The 23,897-nt window shown below is 40.9% G+C and overlaps 1 protein-coding gene across 2 annotated transcripts; it reads left to right on the top strand.

Annotated features, from left to right (window-relative positions):
- The first annotated feature begins 1,531 nt into the window (after nt 1-1,531).
- On the top strand, nt 1,532-23,425 carry rbm33a (RNA binding motif protein 33a). 2 transcript variants are annotated; one of them, XM_028432551.1, is made up of 19 exons: nt 1,532-1,677; nt 4,075-4,153; nt 5,486-5,534; nt 5,918-5,985; nt 6,093-6,396; nt 8,172-8,297; nt 8,631-8,799; nt 8,943-9,169; nt 10,997-11,315; nt 12,233-12,294; nt 14,909-15,038; nt 15,444-15,796; nt 16,158-16,415; nt 16,603-16,896; nt 17,191-17,940; nt 19,633-19,809; nt 20,553-20,738; nt 21,087-21,175; nt 21,292-23,425. In XM_028432551.1, the coding sequence occupies exons 1-19, from the start codon at nt 1,614-1,616 to the stop codon at nt 21,338-21,340; spliced, it is 3,753 nt and encodes a 1,250-aa protein (XP_028288352.1). In that variant the 5' UTR covers nt 1,532-1,613; the 3' UTR covers nt 21,341-23,425. The 2 variants fall into 2 exon arrangements, with proteins under 2 accessions (XP_028288352.1, XP_028288351.1); XM_028432550.1 differs by having other exon boundaries at nt 15,444-15,808.
- The last annotated feature ends 472 nt before the right edge of the window (nt 23,426-23,897 follow it).

Raw genomic sequence — 23,897 nt, 5'->3', positions numbered from 1 at the left:
GCCTTATTTCACCTCCTGAGAAGTAGTTCAGTAACCACTGTTCACCCTCTACAGAGCAGTGATGTACAGTATTCTTTTGACAGTATTTTTTTTTAGTGAATTATGTGATGAAACAGCTTTCTATCCATCAGTGATAAGCCTGATGTACTGATCTTCTGATAGCATGGTCACTTTGGGTTTGCCTTTGTATACAAAGCATTTTAAAGCCTGGAACAGCCATTTGGCTTCTGACACTAACTAAGTTCTAAAAAAGCTACGCCTCCTTAACTTTTGTACAAAGCTGTTAAAATGATCACTGCTACATAAAACTAAAAAGAAAGAGAACGTTTCTAAATTCTCAAAATTCTAAATACTTCTGAGCTTACATAAAATACGTCAGATTTTTAATTAGAGTTTTGTTTTTCAAATTCAGCATCATGATTATGATCCCAGCTTGATGATCCCAGAGGTCCAATGAAGATGCTTTGGTCCCTCATCCCACATGTATTGTTTAATGGAGAAGATTAAAACACCCAGAAGTGGAGTGGTTTTTAAGGGTCTCCTCTGAGTTAGTACACATTAGTGTGTATTGTGCGGAATGTTGGGAGCCAGAGTGGATGATGTCATCACTCAGAGTGGAGAGAGGCTGAGGAGATGCCTAAATAAAATCTCTCTAACCTGCACTCAGGCCTGCACCTTCCATCTAACTGGGATAATTTTTATATCGGTTCGAAGCTTTCTGGCGGTGTGACTCTTAAAACTGAACACCAAACCGTTTTGCCTGTATAGCCAGGTGTTTGGGGAGAGTGCAGGTCATTCTTCCATTAAGACATAATTTAAAACAGAGAAGGCTTCGGTTTGGACAAAACCAGAAGTTGTTCGGAGGGTGCTACCCCCATTAAAATACATAGGATCTGCCCTGACGGGACTAAAAGGAGTTTAACAGTACCTGTGTCTCCAACTTAGACAGGCAGGGCTGTTACCATGGTGACAGGCTGACACACGGAGGCATACAAAGCAGCAATATTTGTAGTCTTTATCAGACTTTAAGCAATATATCTGTCATATTGATCACCTTTCAGCTGTATACTACTTTTCCACATTAAAATCACACAGCCTGTGCTTCTTATACGCTCGTGGTATTATTCCAGCCTCAGACCTTTCATATGGTATATTTACAGGCTTCTTTAAGGTCATGACTTCATACTGTTTTTGTCTTTAGCTGTTTCTTTCTCATATCTTCCCAATATTCAAAGATTTTCTACTTTTCAAAAGCTTCATATTTTCAAATTCATTTGGTTTCAGCAAATTAAATTCAGATTGCAGATTCTCCAGCAATTCAATGCAATCCTTCACATCAGCATTCAAACAATGCTTCAGCTGCAGCAATCAAACTTGCATTTTTCTTCAGGAAATGCTTTTCTAGTTTTTTTTTTTAATTTCCCTCATAAACCTCTTCTAACACATGTCGCCTAGTATGTGTTTACGTAGCCATGTCAGTCAGAGAGTGATCGTCAGGGATCTGCTTTCTCCACCCACAATGCATCATTGCTGCAAACACCTCTGACATGTTTGTGCTTTGATCGCATCGTCGCTGCATAGTAGTAAGGTAATGGTGGCGACCTGACGATTAAATGCACCGTGCAGTGTCAGACTCTAAGCTGGACGAACCTTGCACCATGTCATCTAACGCTCAGGGTGAGTAACATTTAGGGATTTTGCCAACAAAGCTGAGGTAGCTGTGGAGCTAAGTCAAGCTAACGTGGCTAGCTGCTGCTAACAGCAGTGACGCTAGGCCGCATGCTGAACCACAGCAATGGTTAGCCAAATTAGCCTCGCCACAAAAGTCACGGACAATTATTTGCTGTGAAAATTGAAACGATACAGCAAAGCGAAGTCATTTAAATATTTAACTTTTTTTTTAAAGTTTATTGGATGTCAGATTGCGTTATTATTAGCATGTAAGCCAATGGGTTCTAGGAATAGACGAGGGCTAGCTTTATTAGCATTTTTGTTAGCTAGGAAACTGACGATTGACTGATTCAAAACACGAGTCATTTTGAATAGTTAACTATAACCCGTAGTACAACAGGCGTCCAATCCGCCATACTACGTCATGGTAAAGGGTTTATAGATGTTAATATGGCGTTTTGAATTGTAAAACACCTTCACAATGTAAGGCTTTAGTGTTCGTATAGTGTTACCATTAACAGCGCTGGTAACATGCTAACTGATAGCATAATGCTTTAGGCTATTATCGGTATTCGAGTTATTGGCGGTGTTTTTTTTGGACACTTCAGCTTATTTAATTTACTCATACACTGTTTTTTTTTTATTTTCTGGTGTTATCCCTATATTTGGCTGAACTCGCAACTAGAAGTTTGTATTAAAGCACAGTGACGCAGTTTGTGTGTTTTGTGCATCGCTGTTTGCACGAAACACAAATTTTCTAACGGTGTGTTGGGATTAAGTAGAAGTGATAAAGTTAATGCACCTGACCCACCGGTATACACAGTCATCACAGAAGAGAGTTATGAGGCCTAGATTGACCAGCCAACGTACTTTTATTTAAATTAATCAGTTGTTCATCTGCATCGCACAGATGCAGAAACTTAGCTAGCCAGATCATATCTGCCATTTGTTTATCAGAATCAGAATCAGAATCATGTTTATTGCCATGTAAGTGAAGGGGGTTCACATTACTAGGAATTTGCCTTAGTGATTGGTGCATACAAAGAACATATAATAATTAACATGCAATAAGATAAAAACTAAAATAAAATTAAGTAAATAAACTAAACTAAAGTAAGGCTAAATTTACATGACAGACATGGCGTAACAGACATACAATGAACAGAACATAAAATACTGTGCAGATGAAATGGTAAACATAGACCCTTATATGATCGAATGGAACAGTGTAATAATGTAATAATGTGACAGGTACCACATGGATCGGTGAGGTGGTACTCGTGTGCAAGTAGTGCAAGATGGAGTAAACAGTGCAAATATTCGTCATTGTGCAGTGACTATACTAAAGTGACCTTCTGAAGACAGTGCAGAGCAGTGCATTAATTACAGTTTAACAGTCCAACAGCAGAGGGGAAGAAGCTGTTCTTGTGGCGTGAGGTTCTGGTCCGAATGGACCGTAACCTCCTGCCTGAGGGGAGTGGCTCAAAGAGTCCGTGTCCAGGGTGAGAAGGGTCATGTGTGTGGTCAGTATGTGAATCTGATATGTTAAACAACAGATTGGTGATGGCTTAATTGTGATCAAATTCATGTATTTCCTGTGATGTGGAAATTTCAGACTTCATTATATAAAAACATTACCAGAATTCATTAAATTCCAGTGGTTTTAATTTTATCTTTGAGTCTTCTGTCTGCAGGCCATGTTTGTATGTGTGTGTGTGTGTGTATCTGAAAAACCAGTGGTAGCACTTTTGAAAGTTCTTGTTAGAAAGCTTTGCTGGTTGTATTGCATATAGGTAAGCTCATTTTCGGCACATTCATATGTCACTGTCAGATGTCCGCAGATTACCTATTAGAAATTTCAGGCCTTGTACACCTGACATCTCTGTTCTCCTGTTGTTTGTTCCAGAAATCTTATATAAATTACATAACAATAAATAGTTATTGTTGTTATCTCTAATCATTTCACATTTACCTTTATGACAATTAAGGGAGTCAGGGGTGGCTCTTTGCCTTACCTGTTTTGTTTTTACTACAGTAGTTCTGTTCTACTTTGAGTCAAGCCACTGTGACAGATGTTATCAATGGCGCAGTTGGGAATACATGTTCACTTACTATACAGACGCTGAGATAAGGATTAGGTGTAACAATTAGAACCTGATAACTATCAGGCAACTAAGGCAATATTATGAACAAGTACAATGCAACTATAGAATAGAATAGAATATACTTCTCCTCCTATACGTCTATACGTCACTGTCTGATATGCTTACCATTTGTATACTGGCAGTACAAGATTTTTTGACATAATAGTCTGTGTATAGTTTTAAACTGTGAAGGCCAAAAAGACACCATGATATGGCTCTTACTGTTTGCTATAATGAGTGAAAAAAACTTGTGTTCCAGATTATGACTTTGATGAATATGACAAACCTGGTGCTGAGCGGTCACGCAGGAGGAGAGGGGAAGATGATGATCTGGAGAGGTAAATCATCTTATGCTTACATTGCTTTACAAGAACACTCCTGTACTGTATTTAATTTATGGTTTATTATTGCAGAGTCTAGTATTTAGGATGAAATATTTATAAAAATCATGCATACTTTTACTTGTTGACAGCAATATTTATGCGTGTAGGTTTTAAGTGGCAACCTTAAACTGTATGCAGCAAAATAACAATTAAAAGGCAGCAAAACGGTGGCAGCATCACTTCCAACAATGCATATTCCAAGTTAGGGTTGTGCCATATGATGATAAAAGATAGTGAAGGATTAGAACGTGTTGTCATTCATAGGGCACCTTCTATTAATTGCAGTTCTATGTTCGTGCAGTTTTTTTTCCTCAGCCAACTCTGTGTGCTTAATATGAACATGACTAACCAATGACAGCCTCCCTGTTAGATTCGAGGTGTGTAGGAAACCATGTTTGAAAACGAAAAGAAAACGGTGGAATTGGTCCTTAAAATGAACTCCGCATTTATATTCGCTGCTGTGTCCGGCCCGGACCCTGTGCACAGGAGTGCGGATCAGCGGGCGGTCAGAGACAAAAAATGACGTCATTTTGTGGGCGTAACGTCTGCAGGGGGGAAAAATGTCTTTGTCTCGCGGAGTATGGATCCAGCTTAAGTTAACGCAGACTAGATAAGAGACCCAGTCATGTGACTTACACTTGTTACATACTCCACTAGAACAGAGAAATGTATTGGTGGTCCCAAGGTAACAAGAACAAAAAACAAAATTTGTTTTGGCCCGGATGTTTCATAATTCACTGCAGCATGCAGCGCTCACACACAGACACACACAAGGTTTTGCCGTTATGCTGCTGAAAGGCAGAAGCGGCAGTTTAGGTGAACATGTTTAGCAAAGGAGGAGCAAGATATTGCTACTATTTGGGATTTCTCGGTTTTGCTTGTTTTCCCAAATATGCTGCTTCTGCCAACGTTCAGCAGCGAAACATCTTCAGAACCTGTATGCGTGTGTGCGTGCATGATATGCACTGCACGCTGCAGTGGGAGACTACACACACATTTCTCGTGAAGTGTGAAAAGTTTGTTTTTGTTCTTGCCACCTCTGGAACACGAACAGATATCTCTGTTCTCTGGATATGTAACAAGGTCTACAAAGCACTTTTATTTTATTTTTTACAGTAAGGGGACAGCACAGAAAAGTAATAACCGAATTAATCCTCACGAGTAAAATTACGTTGGTATAATTTTGGTTAATTGCCCAGCCCTAACGTCTGCTGAAAAAAACCGTATATAACACAGTTCACAATAATGTTACACTATTCACCATATGTTTCTTTTCTCTGTTACAAGTGATTTGGAAGAAGATTTGTTGGAGGAGGATTGGCTGTCAGGTAAAAAGGTAAGATGAGCAAAATCTATTGGGATTTCACTTGATGTCTATGATTTTACTTTGGCATCAAAATCTTCCTCTGCCTATATAACAGGAAATATAACATACCGCACATTAGGTGATAGCGTTGGTAGAACATTTAAAACAAAAAAAAGACTTGAGCAGTTGACTTGGAGCAGGTGGCGTCTCGGCAGGGGGAATTGTTGATGTGAATCACGAGGAAGTACAGTGGACAAAAAAGCACTGTGTTGACCTGCCCAGATTGCCTTCACCACATGGGAATAGAGCATCCTTTGGGGTTGGAGGTGGTCTCCTGCCCCCACACCTTAATCACACATACACAACCAAGAAAGAAAAGCACAATTTTAAAATGCAAATAATTTTTGTTTCAGAATCCCTCAGAAGGGTCAGAGGAGCTGAATGATGACCTTCTTCAGAGTGATGAAGAATTAGAAATGAGGTTTGCATTTTACATCAGAACTGTTTTGATGTTCTAAATTAACACAAACCTGTGCTCACATTTCCATTATGCCTATTTCTGTTTTTCCGGACTGTTTTTGTCATCAGTGGTCAGGATGTCAGCCTCAATGCCACATACAGCTTGGGCACATCCTATGACCAGCAGGACGACTTGCAGGAAGCAGACTACACAGATGACGTTGTGAACCTGGGTGCAGAGGGCTGTGAAGAAGGGAATGTAGAGGAGGAAGGTTACCAGCAAGAGGGGGAAGAGGCATACATAGAGGAAGACAACACAGAGATACCTGATGACCAAATGGATTACACCGGAGAGCTAGTTGAGGGTGACGATGGCTACCAGGATGAAGTGCTTGACATCCAAATCAATGAGCCTATTGATGGTGAATTTCAAGTGAGTTCTCACATTTGTTACTCACATGTTAAAGGCTCATGTACACACAAACAAACACACATGCACACACACACATTGTCCCACTCCCCTTTCTGTTCAGCGCCATTGTGTCCAAGAGATAGTGTCAGTTTTCTTGTCTCAGTAAGGGGACAGTCGGGATTGAAAATCTATTCAGGGGAAGGAGATGTAGGCTGGCGTTTTTGGGCAGGGGAGGATTAGATTCATTATCACTTCCTGCCAGTTAATTTCTCCATCTTGCTGACAAAGTTTTGTTGACAGCTTGTTTGGTGTGAGGTAATGCTGTGCTGTCGCCTCTAAATCCCTGCACCATTGTGACCTTGGGTCCTGTATCTTTGGGAGAGTAAGAAGCTGCTTTGTGTTGGGGAGATGTGCTGCCAATCGGCAGAGGTTAATGTGGGGGGCTTTTATCTCTGTCTTTAGACCAGATCTGATAAAGTCTCATGCAGGTGAAAAGATTATTGACCTTCCTGAGGACACTCCATACAGTTTTCTAATGATTGATGTGAGTTTCCCTTTTATTCGTTTCCCTTTCCTCTTAGCCTGCGCTAAGAGGATCAAAGATAAGACCAGATCCATGTGCAAATGTCTGTTATGGTCCATTTACCATGGTGTGATTGTGTTTGGCACCTGACAGAGATATATTAGCCTACCTCCTTTCTCCAAACAAAGATAAGATGTTGACCTTCTTAGTACAAGTGGCTGCCTATTTTGGATTTTGGGAGATGTCTGCAGGTGTGGATGTTATGTGGAATAACCGTTTACAAGGTCACTGAACTGCCTGGCCTTGACATTTTGCTCACCATGGTATTCACTGAGCATTATGTGGAACAGTTTAAAGGATTAAGCTGTTGTGTTCCCTTGGGGCAGCTTGTCCATCCGTCTGGTTTGCTAAGAGTGTATTATTTTCTTTTCTGCATTTATACTTGCTGCTTTTGGCAGTTTAATGGAGCACATCACTAAACACCATTGTGTGACCTACAGTCTGACCTTATTTGGCCATTAGTATTTGTTAGTGGGGTTTGTACAACTTGGATGCTTGAATTATTTGTGTCTCTTATTCTAGCTATGTAGGGAACTTTATTTGTTGATTTTCCTTAGTGACTGATATGTGTATTTTGGATTTTATACTTGCATTGAATCATTGAAGGTGAGTTGAGATCTAGAACAAAAAAAAAATGATTTGTCATCTCCTAGAATGTCTGCATCGCTGCCATATTTTCAGCACAGAGCCATGAACTTACAGTGCAGCCAATAACAGAGTGATTTGTGAGGATTCAGTCAATGATATTTTCACCATCACTGAAGCGGGGAGGAGTGTTTTTATCTGTGCCCGCATTTCTGTATATCATGTCAAACATTTACATCTCATTGAATTTCAAATGCTGTCAGGAATAGTAATGAAGCCTTGCTCCCACTGTTATGGTAATTTGGGTTCCGAAGGGGTGGGGTGGTGAGCCTGGTGCCTCCCCAAAAATCCTCACCACAACATTTTATTGTGTATGCTCTGGTTTTTTGGGGGGGATTTGCTCAGTACAATTATATTTTATTTGTTTAAATTGCAAAGTGTGTCATCAATATGTTTACTTGTATTTATTGTATTAAATTATTTTGTAGACGTTTGTATAAAGACTTTGGTAATAGTCATGTAAATAGGTGTTTTCACCAGATGCATGGAATATTTTCTTGCAGTGGCTAAAATGCAATTGACTGTCACTGTTCAAAATCAATATGTATTATCCACATCATCCGTAAAGGAGGAAGAATACCAAACCTCCTATGGTGCTGCAGTCCAACGGGAGGAGGACCCAGAGGAGATGGAGGGCGAAGAGCAGCAGGAAGAAAGCACCACTGATGAACCCCAAGTGTATGACGCAGAGGAGGTATGTAAAGACCCCCCACCATTTAGATTGAATGATTGAAATGTATCTCTTTCATAATCTGCTGTAGTAACACAAGAGTGGCAGGCAGTGCAGTTAATGTACTTTTTTATTATTTCATTATTTTTAATAGTCTCTTTCAAACATTTTAGTTCAATATAAGATAGTGGAAGGGTGTTTTTTTTCCTTCTGTGTTTTCTATGTATTTTCTATGTATTCTATGTGTCTTCTATGTATTAAATCCCATGATGGAGGTAGAAATTGACTTGCCATCTAGTCGTACAGGGTGCGGACTACAAGTAAAAATCCATTTTTAACATGAAAAAATGTCTATAGGGTGAAAGTGAAACGGTCCCTGAAGAAGACCCAAAGGAAGAATCGGATGAAGATGATGAAGAAAATGAAGAGTCTGGCCGCATAAGGTTCAAATCTGAGAGAAAGGAGGGAGCTGTTGTGCGTCTAGCAGATGTAGGCAATAAAAGAAGGAACATTCCTGAAACACTAGGTAAAATGTTTCTTGCTTAGACTGATATACATCTCCGCATCATTGACCAAATGAACTGTTTGAATATTTTCTAAAACTGAGGTGCCTGGTTTTTTTAATCTTACGTTTTAATGTAAATGCTTTTTTCCTGTTCTACATATCAGAATTATCAGAGAAGGCTAAGCAAGATTTGATGAAACTTGAGGAACAAGAACGCCATAAGAGACAAAACCGCTATGGAGGCCGAGGCCGAGGAGGAGGAGGAGGAGGCGGGCGAGGAGGCAGAGGAAGAGGAGGTTTCCCTGGGTTCGGAATGGTAGACTTTAGAGGAGGAAACAGAGGAGGAATGAATGACCAGAGATTCTCACTGATGGGAAACATGGGCATGCAGGTAACTTATTGCGTAGCTATCTGCATGAACATCCATTATACTGTTTGGCTGCCAAGAGTGCTACATCACAGAACCTATTTCGTTGAAATGGCTCCATTTTTTTTTTTACCGTCTTGTCTTCATCACAGTTAGAACATGGGGTCCATTGGTACTTGACACTAGTTTTGTTTGCTGTTAACTCCACCAAACCCACCACACCAATGGGTGTTCTTGCACCTAAAAAAAATCAAAACACTCCGTTACCCAGTATCAGTGTTGATATATGTATTACAATAATATAACGGTACACTATTTAAAGCGAATTGTACTAAATTACATTTGTTGTCTCCCCAGGATTTAGTTTCTTGGGAGCTTTTATTATTAATATACTGACATCAGTATGAATCAGTTGAAATATGTGCTGCATCAGTATATACTAAACTAAAAGCACTTACAATAACATTAAGGTTATTCTTTAGATAAAGCCAGGATTATCCATTACCATCACCACTCATAACCATTTTATGTGTGGATGCTCTCATTCATCCAGGTCATAGTCATTTCCAAGAGTTTAAATCAAGGCAACTGGACTCAAGGATGGTTTTTTGAAGATTTCGGGGGAGTGGCAAAAAATATTCAAAAAACAATCCTTGAGTCCAGTTGCCTCGATTTAAACTCTCAATCATAACCATTTTCAACTCTTATATGTTGCTATGATGTTATCTCAACTAGATAATATCAAATCAAGATCTTGTAGTCCTTACTAACAAAATATTGCTGTTTACAGCTCGAGAATCATGAGATGTTTTAAGTGGGTGTTCTCAAGTTTCTCAGCTCCAGCACTGTTTTTAATTTAGCTTTTTTTAATTAGTTTTAATAGGCTGTGAAATTCAAAGCAAAACTTGACACTGGAGATTAAAATTAAATGGCACACAGATGACATGCCAACACCAAAAACTTTCCTGTGACTGCTATTAAGAAGTGCTTTTAGCAGCATACTGTAGTTGTCAAGTTTAACTATCTGGCTAATTTGGTCAGTGGCATGTTTATTTGTTTGGTATATAGCTTGACCAATTATGACAAATATTTATTGGTCTGACATTTATCAGTCTGTGCCAATCAGGGTTAGGTGGTATGTCAAAATTTTCCAACCAGTGATTGGCTATTTATTGATAGTGGCAAAATGTCTGTATTTATAGTGGCACACACGTTTTGTGTTGCCACCCTGCTAATTAAGAAATGTGGAAGAATGTTGATCTGTATGGATAGCATATGCCATGAGAGAAATCTCAGGGACAAAGACAGAAATACCTGTTCATGGCAGCAGATGTTGCTGCAGGGTGTTGTTTTGCTAGTTATACAGGCCTGCTATAATATTAATATGTTACTGAAAGAAAACACACACACATTGTGGCGACTGGCAGTTACATGCCATGGATACGCGCTTTATTTTATCACAGCTCTGTATTTAATCAGCAATTCAAATTATGATTGGCTGTGTCATAGATTAGCAGAATTAAAAGTGTAAAAATAAAAATCAATTGGACATGGAGTCAGCTAATACAAGCATCTCATAGCCCTATCCGAAGTGGTCCAGTGCTAGCATGTAGCACTCTTGTTGGATTTGTTTGTTCTTAATTGTTCTATCCCTCTTACATTGCCTTCATGTGACCTATAGAATTTTTAAATGAGAAGATAATTATTTTAGTATACCGTCTTGCCGATTGGCTTGTTAGTCTGTCTTCATATGGCTTGTGGCGAAATCAGAATCTGCACAAAGAAATGTGTTTTGACAAGTTGTTTTGATTTTCCCTCCTCTCTGTTTGCCTTTTTCCCCCCAATTAACAGCAATGCTCCCGAATGCCTCCCCCACATCAGCCTCATCAACAACAACTGCACTCCCAGCAACACCACCCTTCACGTCCAAGAGGACCTCCTCCCTTCCAAGACCATGGGCGCCTGCCGCTTGCCCAGCCTCTTCAGCCCCTCATCCCCCCGCACATGGCTCATCGCTCCCCACCACTGCGACCCCAGATGGAGCCCCCACCACGAATGATGAGTTCCCCACCACCCAACTTCCCTCCGCATCACCCGCAGCAGCCTCCGCAGCCCAAAAACATCCACATTAATCCCCACTTTAGAGGAAGTACATCGTCCTCTGTACAAGGTATGTTGACATAATATAGACCAAGATGTTTAAAATAATTGCTTCTAATTTAAAGTGTTTTTAAGGCGAAATGCTGGATAAAAATAGACCTTTTGAATTGACAAAACAGGTTTTAGTGTTTGAGTGTGAAAGATGAACATAGACTAAATATTGGTCTATTTTGAACAGGATCACACCTATTTTATTGATTCAACGATAATACTCAAGTGCATCCTTCATAAGCAGTGTTTTTTTTCATAGTTGTTGCATTGGTCACATCGTAGAATGTGCAGAGGGGAAGTAGATTTGCTAGATTTAAAATTGCTTTAAATGTATGCTTTTTGAACATATTTAAAGACATGGGTATGTTTAAGTAATTAGGTATGTGCTGTGCATTGAAACAAAATTAGGCTTTTTCTCCTGTGCAAGATGTGATGTTACTTACCAGAAATCTTGATTGGTGTCATTTTGTTGTGTAGTTCCAAAGTTATCTCTGTGAGTAATGGGATTTCATCTATTTTTTTATTTCATTACCAGAGATGAGTTATTGGTCTAGGCCAAGACTGAAGTTTTGTTAGAAGGCATGTTGGCATGTGTAGCTTGGAGAAGAACGGCGATTGCCAGAATGCTAGCAAAACAAAAATTCAATTTATTGAAGTACCTTCTGCCAAATTTTTGTATGTGGAATTCTAGCCGATTTTCATATATTTAATTTTTCTTTGAGCTCTCTTCTTTGTACCTAGCTGTGTAAAGATGTGAAGAGCTAAAATTCAACATGTATGTCGGACTAAGAGACCTTTAGCATAGTGAAGTCTAATGCTCTTCTTTCTTTTCTACAATCACCACCCTCTTTCTGCCTACTGCCTCTCATTTTCATTTTTCTCCCCCTACACCCTCCTTCTCTGTTTCTACCTCTCTCTCTTTCTCTCTCATTGCAGTGCCCTTGATGCCTCCTGCTCAGAGCCAGCCCAGACCTGCTGTGGGTCCTCAGAGGTTCCCTGTGAGTAGCAGCTGCTCCTCTGCCTCCCTCTTGCCTCACTTTCCCTCCCTGTTCACACAGTTAGTGTCCCTTTTTGTGAGGGCAATATCATTACTTCAATTAGACTGTCTGCCCTGACCAAATACTGTTAAAGCAAATCTGTAAACACTGATAGGAGTCTGGCTGCGCAACTGGAAATTCGTGATAGGGGCTTTAGGCAGTATACTTTTGGAGGTTGGGGCTGCAGTGGCGGGACTTGCTTAGCCGTTCTTCATGGATGGACTGGGGCTCAGACTAGCCAGCTTGGCACATAATGGAATTGTGAGACCAGGATATTCTGCCAGTTAAAATTCACTTTCCACAAGTTTGTGTCCCAAAGGCACAGAGACCTTTTCTGAACGGTATCTAAATTAGTGAAACGTGGTGGTGGATAGATGGCGCTGGGGTAAGACGCTTGCTTTTCTGCACTGTATATTCTGAAGGGTAATTTCACGTCAGAGAAAGGGACCTTAAGTCTGTGATTTCCTGCAAGAAAAGGTCCTTTATTTCACTCACAAAGAACCCATCCAACAGATGACACAAATGCCTTTAAAGTAATTACTGTAGGAGAAGGACTCACTAGAAAGGCAGCCTTAAGTTACTCCACCCTTCCAGTTGATGATGCCCAGGCATCAGGTGGCGCTGGTACTGACTGACATCTTCCTAGAATGTGCATTTTATATGGATTTATGCAAATTAGCCATTGGAAAATAACTGCATCAAATTACATTCATGTGGATTTACAGCCCGGATGCCAAATGAGCCAGGCTTTTGCACAGGACTCATTTCATATAAAAAAAAAACATTTTTTTATTTATTTATCTCTTTTCCAACCTTTAGTGTCAGTATCAGGCAATTTCTGTTCCCTGAGGTCTGTGATTTTTGCCAGATATCGATAGCACAGAAGCAAGGAGCGGTTTTGGCTCTTATTAGACAGAAGAAGGTGGGGTGTAAAGGGTATGTGGACAACTGGGCTGATGAACAGCATAGTGTTGGATTCCCCAGCTGTCAATCACATTTAGGCTGGCGTTGCCAAGGACACAATTTGAAATGCAGGTGACATACAAGCCGGCAACATTCCATTTATCAGTGGGCACCTGATTACTCATGATTATCATACATTATCATCCCATCAAATTTAATTGTTAAAAGGCTAGGCAAATGGGGGTCATAGCCTCTAGTATTAATGCGTTAAATTTTTGCTGCTGGAGACTGGTTTTGAAATATTAATCTCAACGCAAATTAAAGCCATTATTGGAAATATTTATTCCATTCAGGCATGTATTTTGAGCCACAAAAAAGCTGCAACAGTGATTATTTTGGTTTGTTCTCAATAAAATTAACTTTTTTCTAACATCCCTTAAAACTGACTGAAGTCAATTGTCATATAAACATTTATTTCAATATGTGTAATTTATTTAATTTTTTACATTCACTAGTTTATTGACAAATCATTTGACTTCTTGAATGTTTTTTTCATTTCTGTGTGCGTAGTGTAACAAAAGTGTTTCTGGTGCATTGGTAGCAGTCTTTTTTACGTAACTGTAAACTCTAAACGGTAATGTTAAAAACAGATGCTCAAAACCATCAGTCTCGAGTGACAATAACATAACAACCTGAAACAAAACATCTATTTGAACATTTACATTCCTTATTAAATATAATGACCCTTTTCCATTATGTGTCCTGCTTATCCGCTCAGAGCCAAGAGTTATCCTAGCATCACTTACATATTGAGCAGCCCACAGACTGTTTATCAAGGATTAGAAGTGAGAGGATGAGCTGTGTTATTTGAGAGGTATTATATGGACACCAGAGTCCTCATTGTGCAAACCTGCCTGCCTGCCTGACCTTTTAGAAGGTTATGATTGTGCCCCCATTGTGATTCCCTGTCTTTGTAAGCCCCTTTGATTAACTTTATGTTAAGCAAGTTTTTGGGACTCTGGCCTTCTAGGTTTCTAACACCTCTCCTCTCTAAATACCTCCACACCGCAGTGGAATAAAGATGGATTAAGCCTTGATAGCATCTTAAGTAATTTACAATAGGCTTGAAGGAGGTAAGCAGCCCATTTGTGGAAGTGCCACATGTTGAATAGCAGGTTAATTTTTCAACAGAGATAGATGTTTAAAAGAATAAAGGAGACAGTTATGGGGGTATTCGAATTCCAAGGAGGGATTAAAATGTTGTTATCTAGTTTTCCTTGGAAGATGGATTTGGAGTACCGTGCGTGCAATGAGTAGAAAGCTGTCAAACATACGAAGTGGTTGAAACAAAGATGAGGGCACTTATCCCCTCCTGAAATACCCCTTCCTTGTTAGAGTCAGGCTTTTAGGAGGTTTATCAACAAAGCCCCAAGCAGCATTAATGCAGGTTTGCTCACGAATTAAAGTTGAAGTGTTTCTTTAATATTGGCATGCATATTGATGTTTACAACTCAAGATTCTGTGTCTCTTTAATGACCCTCGCTCTTCAATTACAAGCACTCTATGCCTGATGCAATACCCTGCGAATTCCCATATTTCATTAGTTTAATTTGTTTGTGATTATTGAGTTCCCAAAATGGCCTATAATTCATGAGTCTTGTGTTTTTTCCAGGGACCTGGAGACTTCCAGCAGCACATGCCTGGTAATTTTGGTCAGCCCCAGCGGCCCCCTCATCACATGGAACCCTTTAGGAACCAGCCACCTCAAGGCCCCCAGGACAGAGAGCCACTCTTTATGGGAGGTGAGTTTCACACCCAGCCTTGACTGGGGTTACAAAGCTCTCTTAGCATAGTTAACCCCATTCATCATCACCTCTGGCGCTATACCTACAGGGTATGCTTCTAGCTTTCTGCTGCTGCTCTATTAACAGGACTCATGTTAAATGCATGTGTATATATACATCTGAATGAACCTTCGAAGCAGCATTAAACATACATTTTTATGATTCACAGTATTAATGCAGAATTTATGACCTAATTGGTTGTTTACCTCTTCACCTTGATAGAGTTGTCTGTTTTGTTTCCCCATGCCATAACAGTATACATCTGGAGAGGGAGTTGCTGGTATATTGAAATTGGCTCTCAAGGAAGAAAAACTGACATCTCTGTTGTGTTGTTGTTATTCTGTCTTCCTTGTGTGGGCACAGATCGCACAGATTCATCACGGTTTCCAGGGCAGCACATGTTTGATCACCAGGGTCCCGGCCCTCTGATGAACAGCAGTAACAACCTTCACCAACAGCAGATGCCCGGTCAGGGCCACATGGGCTTTGGCCCACCAGGACCAGCTTTCAACCAGCCAGGCCAGGGGCCGCTAGGCCTGTTTCAGAGGGAACCACCAAGACCCAACCTCCCTCCCCACCAAAGCCACCAGGGGATGGTGAACATGAATCAACAAGGTGGCCCCCCCAACCAGCCCAGGCCTTTCATGGGCTCTCGTCAGCCGTTTGGTCAACAAGGGAATCTCTTTCCACCTCCACAAGTACCATTTGGGATGCAGGTACGACTAAGAGTAAGTGATTTTTCTAACCATAGATGTTTGTGGTGTTGTGTCTTTTTGCTGTTCTATGGTACTGTCTGTGTTTGGCTACTTCTTGTTTAATTGTGCCTTTGATGTGATTACTGACTATGGTAATTTCATCTATCTACTTATATTCTGAGGTCTTGAGCAAAAAGATTCTGTTTGGGAAGAGACATAGACAAGAGCTCCCTCTAGTGTTTGCCATCATAGTACCAAGATGTGGATACAGGGAGACACTAGTTAAATTATGCTGAATTTGCCTGATCTAATGTTGGGAATTAACTTTAAAATGGACTGATAGTAATTTAAATACATTTTGCATCTGTTTTTAATATTTCAGGGCTTAATGCATGGCCCCCCTGTCTCCCAGCTTCAACATCATGACCCAATGACATCCCATCAGCCCATGCAGCTGCAGCACCATAGGCAGGAGTTACCCCATCATCACCAGCAACAGCTAAATCTTGGTGAGCCTCGCTCTATGATGGACCATGGCCCGAATTCTTTCCATCAACAGCAGGCCCATGGTAGCCCAAGGCACATGATTCCCCGCCCCCAGAACCCCCATCAACGCAACATGTCCAACAGGCAGAGAATGGTGAGTGATTAACACATTGTATGATCAATTTTCTATTCAAACTGTTAAGCTGTCAAATTATTACATTAGTCCATCAGTAATTTTCCTCCTCCTTCCTTAGTAAACATACTACTATAATTAAATGTATAATATAGTCTGATTGAATGCAACCACATAATACAATATCTACATTTTGCCCTTTCTTCAGAACACACCTGTCTCCAAGCAAATGCAGCAGCGCAACAGCAATCTACGGGAGCTCCCTGTAGCACCTGGCAACACAAACATGAACAGTGCCCGCCCTGCCACCACCCCCGCCTCCCCCGCTGCCAACATCAAGCCTGTTGCCAAGACAACACAGGGGATGCGTCCTGGGCAGAACACACAGCCGATGTCTGACGGTGGCAGGGGAAGACGCCAAGTTGCTGCAAAGACTGAATCACAGCCTGAGGGAGTGGGCAGGACAGTTGTTCATAGGGAAGTTCCAAGCATGGCACCACAGGTCAGAATTTTAAGATATGTTTTGTGTTTTCACAGAAACCTGGTGTACAAAAACGATGTTTGAATGTTGCACAAATTTTTTCACTTTAGTCATTCTGTAAACCTAAAAAACTCACTAAAACAGCCAAATATGGATTCATGTGATATACAAAATACACTATTTAGATACAGTTAAATTCTTCCCTTGTGTTTTTTTTTATTATTATTATCACGTTTCAGTGTTAGGCCAAGCAAAATGGTACTCCAGTAGGTAGAGACCAGCAGTCATATATTCAGCTTGCGTTTTATGTCACAGGACCCTGATGAAGATGAGGAGACGAGGCAGTATAGAATGAAGATCGAAGAGCAGAAGCGACTCAGAGAAGAGATCCTGAAAAGAAAGGAGATGAGACGGCAGATGCAGGCCGGCTTCAGAAAGAAGGAGCTGCTGGAAAGACTTACTTCTGCGACAAATGCACCAAGCCAAGGCCCTGCTCCTACACAGATTCAGCCTGCACAAGTAAATCGTGAAACTCCCCACCCTGTACAACTGCCGCCGCCACCGCAGCAGCTTGAACAAAAGCAGCAGCAACAAACACAGCCACAACCACAGAGACAGTTTCCTCAAAGAACACAGCAGTCCTTAAATGACACATTAATGAATCCTAATCAAAGTAACTCCATCCATCCCAGCGGCGACGCTCAGACGCCTACACTGCGTCCCAGTGTAAAGACACGTCTGCAGATGGTAAAAAGCAACAACCAGCCGCAACAGGCTCCTGGGCCAAGTCTACCACAGCAATGGAAGGAGTCCCAACAAAATCAGCAGCAGATGCACCAGCAACGGAGGAACAACACTCTGCAGAACATAAACAGAGTTGGCGCTCCAATCCAGTCCATTCAAGCTCCCCAAAAGAACACACCAGTAACTACTACACTGGGCACAGGTGTGGCTCAAGGACCTACACCTGGAACTAAAAGAACTGTGATGCAGCGGGCCAAGAATTCCAGTTTTGAAGGCCAGCAGGTCCCTCAAAAAGTCAGAGTTGTCAAACTTTCAGGAGCGGTGAGCATATGATTTCATTTCTGTCTGATACATTCTTCTGTGTTTTGGTCTGACATTTATTTGATCCTTTTCAGCAGATTTTCATCCACAAGGGAAAGTACATGGTTTTTAAAGGAAATGCCACTGATTGCCCTCACTGTCTATTTTGTAATCTAGATGATACCTAACCTATGGGAATGACACAGTGATGTCTGTGTCATTTTGGTAAAATTGATCTGTTAAAGAGTTTCCTCTCTTAAGCTTTGGGAACTGGTATTTAAGCCACAACGCCTTAACGTACATTTTACCTTTAGAACACAGAAGGGCTAGAGGTATTAAAGACAGCAGTATGACATTTATCTCAAGAGTTGGGGACATCTCATCACTGCTCTTAAAGGTTGAGATCCTCTTTTCAGGACAGAAGAGTATTCTTTTAAAGATGGAGGCCATGGTGAGGGTAAAATAGGAATGATGGTAACATCCCTAAATTCCAGAATTACCACTGCAGGCTATTTTATACTTGCCTAATAAGTTACTGCAGTGGCCCTAATTGCAGATTAATCTTTACTGAAAAACCACAAAGGAATCCATGTTAAACATTCAAACATGTCACTGATGGGACATGTTGGCAGGATGTGATAGTATTTGAAATAAGCTGCTTTTTCACTGGATCCCAGAGGATCAAGCCGCAGAGCCAAAATCACAGGCTGGCTGCAGATGAAGATAACTGGGTGTCAGTGCGTTAATGGAAACCTGCGCACAGCTATCTGATGTACCGCATCTTGGAGGAAAAAGGGGAGTGGGATGTGAAGTGGAGAAAGAGAGATGGAAGCAGAAAGAGCCAGCTAAGGCCTATAGCTACAGTGAAAAGAAGATTCTCTAGATGCTCTCTCTTCCACATTGTTCTGCTGTCATCACTGGGAGCTTGACAATGTTATCTCCTCTTATTTTTTCCCTCACTCTCTCTCTCCCTCTGTCATCCCTCAGTTGCTTTTTTCCATCAACCCATCTCTCAGGTGCGAGGCAACAAAAGATGCCAATCCAAGACCCTTGTAATTAATCTTTCTTGGTTGAAGGGGGTGTAACATAATACCTGTGTAAGAAAGTTGCCACTTTTGAGGATTTGGATTTGTATGGCTTAGGCACATAGATAAGAGGCAAATTATATTTTCATCAGGGATAATACAAAGCAGCACACGACACAAAAGCTGTGGAGGAGGGGGGGGGGGTGTTCAAGGGGGATGGGATACACATCGAGCTGCTGTCGTTCCTGTGTAATGCAGCTTAGCATTTGATGGGTGCAATCAGGAGCTGTGATTTCTATAGGAGGGATTAATCCATTTACTCTCAGCTGGGGACAGGTCAGAGATATCGCCTCTTTTCTTCCCTTGTATTGATCTGTCACATCTTTCTGCAGAGTCGGGGAAGAGACGACCTTCAATTCCTCCCTGCATGTCAACAGAGTAGAGCTGTGACTTTATTTTATAATGAGACCATCACCTTGTTGGGTTGATCTTTATTCCCCATAGCCTGCCTGATAGAAATGCTGGCAGATTTTCAGTTTGTTTTGTAGAAATGGCCTTGTATGTCTCACAGCTGTCCATTAAAAACTTTGACTAAATGCTTATTATGAATGTGAGCTTGTAATGCCTGCAAACACAGATAAAGGCAAAAAAAAAAACTAAATCAGTATTGTCCTACATTTTTATCCAGAGTGGAAAGGGGCCTGAGGCCACAAGCGGCCCAGTGCAGCAACACGGCACCTGGCCAGCGTCTCCACTGAACCAGGGCATCCAAAGGAAGGTTACCATGACAGGACAGCAGCCACAGGGACCAGGCGGAACACTGCAGGCTAGCCGGGGGGGCATGGGCAACCCGCAGCAAAACAGGGTATGTCATAAATGAGCTGAGAATACTAAAATGTATTTATTAGTACTGCGAACAGTGTGTGTAACAAGGTTTTGCTCTAAAGAAAAGTGAAATGTCTTCTAGAGTCCTGTGCCGGTGCCAGTGGCACTATCATAGCATTCAGCAGACGTACCCATCGGGTAGTAGTTGTAATAAGACAGGACAGTATGCCAGATGTGGGAGTATTGACAAGCTGAAAACAGTGTAACACATGGGGCTACACAAGGTCCCCTGGCCTCTCTGCATGGCTGTCACCACCAGGTTGCTGTCACAGTTACCATACTCTCTGACGCTGACAGCGTAAGGCAGCCACCATAACGCTTGCATGGCTCCCCTCCCTTTATGCTCCCCTGCTCGCACACAAAACACACACCCTTCTTACATTTTCCCCCTACCTCCTTTACTCTCCTTCTGGGGTCTCTCCCCTCCTCCTCTTTCTGTGCAGCTGAAGAAACATACCTCTCTCTCAAAAGCACATATGAAGATATAGCATGCCACATGCCTCCTGTTCTGATGTTGATGTTCTATTTATGATGAATCAATCATATGAAAGCCTGGCGAGTCAGAGCTGCAAAACACGTAGCGTCTTCAACCTCTCTAGGAAGCTGAATGCATCAGCATCCCTGTTCAAGAAGTGCTTAGTGTGTATTATTGCCAGTTTTCAACTCCTCTTCATATTTTCCCCATGTATGGACAGTTTTTTCACACGCCTGTCATTGGTGTAGGTTGTCGTGTCGGGCCGCGGAAGAGGTAGGGGTGCTGGTCAGATGGGTCGCGGTCGTCCGGTGTCCACCAGACAGGTCCAAAGAGGTGCAGAGAGCGAATGCTGCACTGTCTCCATAGAGGGCCTCTCTTCATCTACAACTGACGTGCAGCTGAAGAATCTTCTCAGGTCCATCGGCCCCATAGAGGTAGGCCCCAAAGTGCATCAGGCTGTAGCTCATATAAACATGTTTTTATAGCATCCAGATTGTACAGGATGTCTTGGCATCCACTCAGACAAAACTTTTATGTTAAAGTAAATATGTATTTATGCCATTTCAAGGTAGGAGAAGGCTGGAAAAATATTGTTTTTTGCAATCATTAGGAGTAGTAGCAATGAAACGTTTTTGGTCCTATACTGCCCTCTGTTGTAGTGATTTGGTATGTTACAATGAAAAGTGAATTGATTATTCAGTTTCCTTTTACCACCCCCACTCCCTCTTGTGGAGGAGAGGAGTATGTAGCTGTATTCAGATTGTCATCTCTGTCTACTGCAGACGTTCACAATGATGCCTGAGCAGAGGAAGGCAATCGCCAAGTTTTCCAGTCCTGAGCATGCAGCAAGTTTCCAAATGAGCTTCCACAGGTAAAAAACCTTTTTATAGATGTAAAACTTTCAGAAAAGTTCTAAGTTTTCAGTGTTGTAAGCGTTACTGTGCCAGCTCACAGTGGTTTCAAAAATTTATCATAATTACCACACAGGCACATGATTGATTTGTCCCACATTGATGTGTCGCTGATTGATGGATGAGGAGCTCAATAGATCCAGGGGACCCCTGTTACAGGAAGTCGCCCATCGAAGGAGCTTCTTGCACAGCTGGACCCTGGACTAGGAATATTTCTTCATCTCTGACATTTGTCGTCTCTGCACAGAAGAATCATTTGTCTCTTATCTTGTAATAGTGAACACAAAGACATTAGCTGCCTGTGTTTGGCGTTTTCTTTCAAATGCCTCTAGTCAGAAAAATGGCACTGAGAGACACTGGACCGTTAATCCCACTTTGGGTTTTTTTTTTCATCTTACACAGACACTAAATAGAACTTATCTTGGGATAATGGTTGCTCCACTCTTCTTTAAAATTCATAATTACAAACACAAAATGCTAAAATCTGGATGTGATAATTTTGTCGTTTTTTTTTTTCATTATTTGGTCTTTGGCATTCATGTGAGGAATGATTGTGACGGCTGATGATGCAGTCAGCCTGTGTGTATAGACGCTTTCTTCACGGTGTTTCTCCCCCGTCTATAGATGGCAGTATTTAATCACTATTGGTTCTTCATCTCCAGCCTGAGCCTTCAGGCTGAGTTGTCAGTTTTTTGAACAGTGGCACTACCTAGTGGCGGTACAGGCACAGAGATAGCCTCGGTGTGTTGATTTAACATATGAGCACACATAGCAGTGACTGAAACCCAGGAAGTCCCCATTGGTTTGGGGGATTTGTAAATGTTGTGAGTCGGTCTTATGGTGCTTTTGAGTTTCGGTGCTGTTTTGCTGGAGAGATAGTTAAGATAGTGAGCTTCTGGTCATTTGGCATTGCTTTTTGTTATCATCAGCTTTTTTAACTGTTAACTGGAATGCATTTTGTGATATTTCATTCATGCCTTTTTGGTATTTGTTTTATTTGTATGTCTGATTATGGAATATGGTCATTTCAAGGTTTATATACTAAGCTGAGAGTGATTGGAAGGGAGTGTGTATGTAGATATTTTATGAGTGGAACTTCAGTGTATATTGATGGAAACTTGTAATGTTTGGAAGTTTAGAAAGAATTGCTTTTTACAATGGTAGGGAACCCACACATTTCATCAAGCTCTCCTGGGAAAGAGTCCTTAATCTTCTATGTAATTGGAATAATTGACCCAGATTTGTGTGATCAGCTGATAAGGCGATTGGTGCCTTATTGTTAAGCTTTGTAGTCTACCTGAAATAGCACTTTGATCTAATTTTCCTTCACATTGAGTATTCGGCTTTGATTAAAGTGATTAAAGTAGTACAAAAAATTCACCCACACCAACACTATACTGGTACATTGACCTGAATATACTGTGAATGTTTGTGACAGATTTTGTGAAGGTTTTGTTTTTTCTCTTAGCGTTTGTGCTTGTTTGGGCACTGCTAACACATCACTGAAAAAAACATCTCTAAATGCTAAATCATTTCCAGGTCTGGCTTTCATTTAGAGTCCATGAAACATCTTTGTAAAACGTGTCTCACTAAGTTAGTTCTGTTAATCTGTGGTTTTCTGTTTCCCAGTCATGCAGCATTTTTGATTATTTTGGGTAAAAAATGCGAGGATTATAGAGACGTAGTTCAGCCATAGCTGAAGTTCGGAAGTGACGCACTTTTTGAATACTGTTCCAAGGAATCCGATGTAGAAAGTTGAGGGGGCAACCATTATCTGTGTAGTGATCATGTACATACTGTAAGTTGGCTAGAACAGTATTTATCTTGTTGAGCATTTTTTGTTTGAGTTCTTCTTCATTCATGTTGTACGATAGTTTTACATGTATAAGGATATGTCTGGACATGAATAATTTTACAAGTGATTTGTTTCTATTTTAGAGCCAAAATGAGAAATGACTTGACCACATTTCTGTTTATAAGACAAAACATTTAAGGGGAAAAAAATAAGAAAATAAAAACATGGCCAATATACCCTGAACATGCAGGTATGTGAAGCCGGTTCAACTTTAGCCCAAAGATGTGTGATTGTGTGTGATGTCCACGTGTCTGGTGCCTTTATGATGAATTTTCATTTGTGCCACATTTTAATCATTGTGAGTTTAAGGGTATTCCCGTTATTTCTTATTGGGATTAAACTATTTTTAAATTTTTGTAGGCTTACGATTGTAGCATTATTATGGCAAGAAATGCTGCCTCTACAAGGATTAAGGGGAATGTCACTGAATTTATTTTGGCCTGCAAAATTAACTGGTGTCATACTAATGTGCAGCTCCATGAAAGAAGGATTTACTAATAGTTCTTAGAAACTGTGAGGCCTTATTGGGGTTGATTTTGGGGGCTGGAGTTTATTAGAAAATTTGAAGGATAGCGTTTCATCTACCTCATGGCTGTGCATCTGAATGACATCACAGATTGACTTCCTGTGCCTTCAGGGCTCCTGTTCGTACTGCATGTGTACATTTTTGTGTCATTTCCCTTAAACTAGACACATCTTGATATAATTAACATTTTAAATAAGCTCTACATTTTGCAAATTTGCACATTCATTAGCAGTATTTAGACAAATGGGGTGTCTAAAAAAAAAGTCCCCTAAAACTCCTTATTCTTGTACAATCTGAGGCT

This window comes from Parambassis ranga, chromosome 20 (assembly GCF_900634625.1).
Source record: "Parambassis ranga chromosome 20, fParRan2.1, whole genome shotgun sequence".
NCBI lineage: Eukaryota > Metazoa > Chordata > Actinopteri > Ambassidae > Parambassis > Parambassis ranga.
The sequence above is the reverse complement of the archived record's forward strand: the minus strand, read 5'-3'. Positions and strand labels throughout refer to the sequence as shown.

What these genes read in the sequence shown, in the direction of transcription:
- rbm33a (XM_028432550.1), top strand. Translation starts at nt 1,614, where the DNA reads ATGCACCGTGCAGTGTCAGACTCTAAGCTGGACGAACCTTGCACCATG. An exon ending in GAAGATGATGATCTGGAGAG is followed by an intron (nt 4,154 to 5,485) that starts GTAAATCATCTT and finishes CTCTGTTACAAG; the next exon opens with TGATTTGGAAGAAGATTTGT. An exon ending in GCAACCCGCAGCAAAACAGG is followed by an intron (nt 19,810 to 20,552) that starts GTATGTCATAAA and finishes TCATTGGTGTAG; the next exon opens with GTTGTCGTGTCGGGCCGCGG.